At 43.1% G+C, this 7,282-nt stretch overlaps 1 protein-coding gene across 1 annotated transcript; it reads left to right on the top strand.

Moving 5' to 3' along the window:
- Positions 1 to 4,053: 4,053 nt before the first annotated feature.
- LOC130285352 (uncharacterized) lies at positions 4,054 to 4,569 on the top strand (the record flags this gene model as incomplete). Its single annotated transcript, XM_056536712.1, has 2 exons — positions 4,054 to 4,137; positions 4,516 to 4,569. Coding segments are annotated over 2 exons (138 nt in total), but the record flags the coding sequence as incomplete, so codon positions are not given.
- Positions 4,570 to 7,282: the final 2,713 nt, after the last annotated feature.

The following is a 7,282-nucleotide window of genomic DNA, read 5'->3' on the forward strand; positions in this document are numbered from 1 at the left end:
CACATACTGATGTCTATCACAGTCTACAATGGCCCCACCACATCTGAGTCCATCAAAGTATAGAAAATATATATCAAATATATACCTGGCGTGCCCAATGTTGGCTACATACACGTCACCATACCATGTGCTATATACTGTACACTTCAAGAATTCTGCCATATACTGTTTACTGGAATTATTTACGTATACTATTTATAATATAATTAGATATGTGTACATTATATAGCATGATTATTTATGTATACAGTATATATATAATATTCATGTGTGCAGTATATATCAGAATTATGTATGTGTACGGTATATGGTGGAATTATTTATATATACAGTTTATAGAAAAATTAGGTACGGTATGTTTGCATTATATAGCATGATTATTTATGTATACAGTATATATATAATATTCATATGTGCAGTATATATCAGAATTATGTATGTGTACGGTATATGGTGGAATTATTTATATATACAGTTTATAGAAAAATTAGGTATGTTTACATTATATAGCATGATTATTTATGTATACAGTATATATAACATCCATGTATACAGTATATAGCGGAATTATTTATGTTTACAGTATATAGCAGAATTATTTATGTGTACAGTATATGGCAGAATGATTTATGTATACAGTATATAGCAGAATTATGTATGTGCCATATATACAGTTTATAGCAAAATTTGTATGTTTACATAATGTAGCATGATTATTTATGTATACAGTATATAATCATGTGCGCGGTATACAGCAGAAATATGGATACAGATTATAGCCACATTATTTATGTGTACAGTATAGGGCAGAATTATTTATGTATACAGTATATAGCAGAATTATTTATGTGTACAGTATATGGCAGAATGATTTAAGTATACAGTATATAGCAGAATTATTTATGTGTTCGTTATATGGTGGAATTATGTATATATAGAGTATATAGCAGAATTATTTATGTATACAGTACGTGGAGGAATTATTTATTTGTTCAGTATATAGCAGAATAATTTGTGTACAATATATGGCAAAGTGATTTAAATATACAGTATACAGCATAGTTATGTATGAGTACTGTATATGGCAGAATTATTTTATACATAACAGTATATAGCATAATTATTTATATGTACAGTATATGGCAGAATTGTTTTTATATATATATATATATATATATATATATATATATATATATAACAGTTTATTGCATGAATTTTTACGTGTACGGTATATGACAGAATTATTTATGCATACCAGCATATAGCATATTTTATGTGTGCAGTATATGGCAGAAACATTTGTGTGCAGTATATGGCAGATTTATTTATGTATACAGCATATAGCAGAATTATGGTTGTTTAAAGTATATGGTGGAATTATGCATATATAGAGTATATAGCAGAATTATATATGTATACAGTATGTGGAGGAATTATTAATTTGTACAGAATATAGCAGAATAATTTGTGTACAATATATCGCAAAATGATTTAAATATACAGTATACAGCATAGTTAGGTATGAGTACAGTATATGGGAGAATTATTTATGCATAACAGTATATAGCATAATTTATGGGTACACTATATGGCAGAATTATTTAAGTATATAGCATAATTATTTGACATGTACTGTACACATAAAAAAATCTTAAACAGAAAGAATTCTGTCGTATACTATACACATACGGTAAGTAATTCTGTTATATACTATACACATAAATAATTCTGTTATATACTATACACATACGGTAAGTAATTCTGTTATATACTATACACATAAATAATTCTGTTATATACTATACACATAAGTAATTCTGTTATATACTATACAAATAAATAATTCTGTTATATACTATACACATAAGTAATTCTGTTATATACTATACACATAAGTAATTCTGTTATATACTATACACATAAATAATTCTGTTATATACTATACACATAAATAATTCTGTTATATACTATACACATAAATAATTCTGTTATATACTATACACATAAGTAATTCTGTTATATACTATACACATAAATAATTCTGTTATATACTATACACATAAATAATTCTGTTATATACTATACACATATCTATGGTTGAAGGGCCCCTATTCCAGTAATGGGTGAAGGGCCCCTATTCCAGTAATGGGTGAAGGGCCCTTATTCCAGTAATGGGTGAAGGACTTCTATTCCAGTAATGGGTGAAGGGCCCCTATTTCAGTAATGGGTGAAGGGCCCCTGTTCCAGTAATGGGTGAAGGGCCCCTATTCCAGTAATGGGTGAAGGGCCCCTATTCCAGTAATGGGTGAAGGGCCCCTATTCCAGTAATGGGTGAAGGGCTTCTATTCCAGTAATGGGTGAAGGGCCCCTATTCCAGTAATGGGTGAAGGGCCCCTATTCCAGTAATGGGTGAAGGGCCCCTATTCCAGTAATGGGTGAAGGGCCCCTATTCCAGCAATGGGTGAATGGCCCCTATTCCAGTAATGGGTTGATTGGGGGCTACAACACTTTCCAATGACCCTTTGGAACTGGTTCCCACATTATTGTTCATTGAATGATTAATAGTTATGTAGCCGCCCCCCGCCCCCCCCCCCCCCCCCCCATGTATACCTATTGTACCTATTATACCTATTATACCTATTGTACCTATTCGCACCTCTACAGGTCTGTCCATTGTTCTCCACTCTACATTATAATACAGACATGGCGGCCGTTCTGTCTGGTGCTTTGACCTAAAGCGATGAATTCCTTTCAGACACTGAACTATTTGAGGGATCAGTAGATGGAATATTCGTGTGATCCTCTGTTCGGAGCCATTGTACGGGACAGACACAACTTTTTGTTTGCCAATTTTTTAGGCCTGAAAAAATAAATGCCCCCATTTCATTATTTCTCCTCCATGATGTAGTTTTTTTAGGCATTTCCCCCCCCCCCCCCCCCTCTCTAAATAGTGTGTATTAATACGGGGCGTTGGGCGTCTTCCTGTTTTTCTCAAAATTTCATTTGAAGAATTGGGGAAAGAACACCAGGAAAAAAGCCAAATCCATGTCCACATAGGCCGCCATTTACTGTTTGTATAAAGTCTGGAGAAATGTCATTCACTACGAAGGAGATTTATCGTTCTTCTCAGACGTTTGGCTTTTATTTGACAATTTTTTTTTTACTTACTTTTGCTTACATGCAGCCTATTTATCAAATAGTCGCACGACCTTGATAGATAAATCGCACGTAAGGAAACCCCAGGAATCCCGCTTACTAAAGCATTTCTTAAAGCAGAAATGTTTTCCCTTATGTTAATAGCCGAAGTTCTTTATTAGTCCTTTATTACCAGTAGAGTTTCTAGAGAGTGACGGGGAGGGGGGCGGGGCGTACTGCATCGGTGACATCCTGAATGGCACTAAATAGCTGCGCTCCAACTATCCCGCAACAACCCATCCACCCTCCTCAGAAATTATAAAAATATTAAAAACATACTATGGCGCGCCACGTATATCCGTACTCTGGAGGCTTTTTTGTTTCATTTTGAGCCCGCATTTTGTGACGTTGGTGGGCGGAGTCTTGCGTCGCTACGATTAGGCCGGAGTTTACGGCAGGAAGAAAGACAGCGCAGCACAAACAATAGTGGAGCCACAAAAAGAATAAAATACCGTATATACTCGAGTATAAGCCGTCCCAAATATAAGACGAGGCCCCTAATTTTACCCCAAAAACCCAGGAAAAGTTATTGACTCGACTAAAAGCCTAGGTTGGGAAATACATCACCCCCCCCCTGTCATCATCCAGACCCCCGTCATTAACACCCCCGTCATCATCACTCTGTCGTTATCACCCCTGTCATCATTACCCCTGTCATCATCCCCCTCGTCATCATCACCCTCGTCATCATCCCCCTCGTCATCATCCCCCTCGTCATCATCCCCCTCGTCATCATCCCCCTCGTCATCATCCCCCTCGTCATCATCCCCCTCGTCATCATCCCCCTCGTCATCATCACCCCTGTCATCATCCCCCTCGTCATCATCACCCTCGTCATCATCCCCCTCGTCATCATCCCCCTCGTCATCATCTCCCTCGTCATCATCTCCCTCGTCATCATCTCCCTCGTCATCATCTCCCTCGTCATCATCCCCCTCGTCATCATCCCCCTCGTCATCATCCCCCTCGTCATCATCCCCCTCGTCATCATCACCCTCGTCATCATCACCCCTGTCATCATCCCCCTCGTCATCCCCCTCGTCATCATCTCCCTCGTCATCATCTCCCTCGTCATCATCTCCCTCGTCATCATCTCCCTCGTCATCATCCCCCTCGTCATCATCCCCCTCGTCATCATCCCCCTCGTCATCATCCCCCTCGTCATCATCCCCCTCGTCATCACCCTTGTCATCATCACCCTTGTCATCATCCCCCCGTCATCATCCCCCTCGTCATCATCACCCCTCGTCATCATCCCCCTCGTCATCATCCCCCTCGTCATCATCCCCCTCGTCATCATCCCCCTCGTCATCATCCCCCTCGTCATCATCACCCTCGTCATCATCACCCCTGTCATCATCCCCCTCGTCATCATCCCCCTCGTCATCATCCCCCTCGTCATCATCTCCCTCGTCATCATCTCCCTCGTCATCATCCCCCTCGTCATCATCCCCCTCGTCATCATCCCCCTCGTCATCATCCCCCTCGTCATCATCCCCCTCGTCATCATCCCCCTCGTCATCATCCCCCTCGTCATCATCACCCTCGTCATCATCACCCCTGTCATCATCCCCCTCGTCATCACCCTCGTCATCATCCCCCTCGTCATCATCTCCCTCGTCATCATCTCCCTCGTCATCATCTCCCTCGTCATCATCCCCCTCGTCATCATCCCCCTCGTCATCATCCCCCTCGTCATCATCCCCCTCGTCATCACCCTTGTCATCATCACCCTTGTCATCATCCCCCCGTCATCATCCCCCTCGTCATCATCACCCCTGTCATCATCCCCCTCGTCATCATCCCCCTCGTCATCATCCCCCTCGTCATCATCCCCCTCGTCATCATCCCCCTCGTCATCATCACCCTCGTCATCATCACCCCTGTCATCATCCCCCTCGTCATCACCCTCGTCATCATCCCCCTCGTCATCATCTCCCTCGTCATCATCTCCCTCGTCATCATCCCCCTCGTCATCATCCCCCTCGTCATCATCCCCCTCGTCATCATCCCCCTCGTCATCATCCCCCTCGTCATCATCCCCCTCGTCATCACCCTTGTCATCATCACCCTTGTCATCATCCCCCCGTCATCATCCCCCTCGTCATCATCACCCCTGTCATCATCCCCCTCGTCATCATCACCCCTGTCATCATCCCCCTCGTCATCATCCCCCTCGTCATCATCCCCCTCGTCATCATCCCCCTCGTCATCATCCCCCTCGTCATCACCCTTGTCATCATCACCCTTGTCATCATCCCCCCGTCATCATCCCCCTCGTCATCATCCCCCCCGTCATCATCCCCCTCGTCATCATCCCCCTCGTCATCATCCCCCTCGTCATCATCACCCTCGTCATCACCCTTGTCATCATCACCCTTGTCATCATCCCCCTCGTCATCATCCCCCTCGTCATCATCCCCCCCGTCATCATCCCCCTCGTCATCATCCCCCCCGTCATCATCCCCCTCGTCATCATCCCCCTCGTCATCATCACCCTCGTCATCATCCCCCTCGTCATCATCACTCTGTCGTTATCACCCTCGTCATCATCACCCCTGTCATCATCACCCTCGTCATCATCACCGCCTGTCAATGCCTTCTCAGTGGTCTTCAACCTGCGGACCTCCAGACATTGGCTGTCCGGGCATGCTGGGAGTTGTAGTTTTGAAACATCTGGAGGTCCGCAGGTTGAAGACCTCGGCCTTCGTCATCATCCAGATCCCGCTTTTGTTTTTTACTCACCTCCCCTCGGTGGGAAGGAAGGGAGAGCTGATCCGGGTTGTCCATATTCGACCACCTATGCTGCAGGGACCGTCCGGTGGGGAGGGTTAGTCGTTCAGGGTTGTCCATCTTCACCGGGAGGCCCTCTTCTCTGCTATGGGCCGGCCCCGGACTAGTGACGTTGCCTTGACGACGACGCGGTGGCGTCAATGCAGCGTCACTAGTTCGGGGCCGGCCTGGAGTGGAGAAGAGGGCCTCCCAGTGAAAATGGACAGCCCGGAACGACTAACCCTCCCCACCGGACGGTCCCTGCAGCATAGGTGGCCCAGACCAGCTCATCCTAACTTCCCACCGAGGGGAGGTGAGTAGAAAACAAAAGGGGGGTCTGGATGATGACGAAGGCCGCAGTGGTTACAGTGGATGATGACGAAGGCTGCAGTGGTCTTCAACCGGCGGACCTCCAGATGTTACAAAACTACAACTCCCAGCATGCCCGGACAGTCGATGGCTGTCCGGGCATGCTGGGAGTTGTAGTTTTGCAACATCTGGAGGTCCGCAGGTTGAAGACCACTGAGAAGGGATTGACAGGCGGAGAAGGACGGCCGGGACCATCCCCTCACAGCTAAAGCCAGAAACGTTTTTGTTTTTTTTTGTTCACTCGAGTATAAGCCGAGGGGGGTGTTTTGAGTACGAAAAATCGTGCTGAAAAATTCGGCTTATACTCGAGTATATACAGTAAATAAATAAAATAAAACGGTTCAGTACGTTGCCCACCCCAAAATGTGCATGAAGCTGTATTATCATGGATGTTTCTTTTATTTTTAAGGAAAAATTTTTGTGGGTTATTTACGTGGTCTGTAAAAATGATTACACAATTATTTTGTGCCTTATTCTATTTTAACACAACATTAATTTAAAATTTTTGTGGGTCCGCCAGCACGTACGTGTCCTAAAATTACCAAGGTGCGCAGTGTGTATTCTCAACCCTAAAATTAATAGAGTTATTAGTTATAGAATACATTTTTTCTATAATTAACATTAAAGGGGTATTCCAGGCAAAAACTTTTATATATATATATATATATATATATATATATATATATATATATATATATCAACTGGCTCCGGAAAGTTAAACAGATTTGTAATTTACTTCTATTAAAAAATCTTAATCCTTCCCATAGTTATTAGCTTCTGAAGTTGAGTTGTTGTTTTCTGTCAAACTGCTCTCTGATGACTCACGTCCCGGGAGCTGTGCAGTTCCTATGGGGATATTCTCCCATCATGCACAGCTCCCGGGACGTGACATCATCATTGAGCAGTTAGACAGAAAACTTCAGAAGCTAATAACTATTGGAAGGAT

The sequence above is a fragment of the Hyla sarda genome, chromosome 8 (assembly GCF_029499605.1).
Source record: "Hyla sarda isolate aHylSar1 chromosome 8, aHylSar1.hap1, whole genome shotgun sequence".
NCBI lineage: Eukaryota > Metazoa > Chordata > Amphibia > Anura > Hylidae > Hyla > Hyla sarda.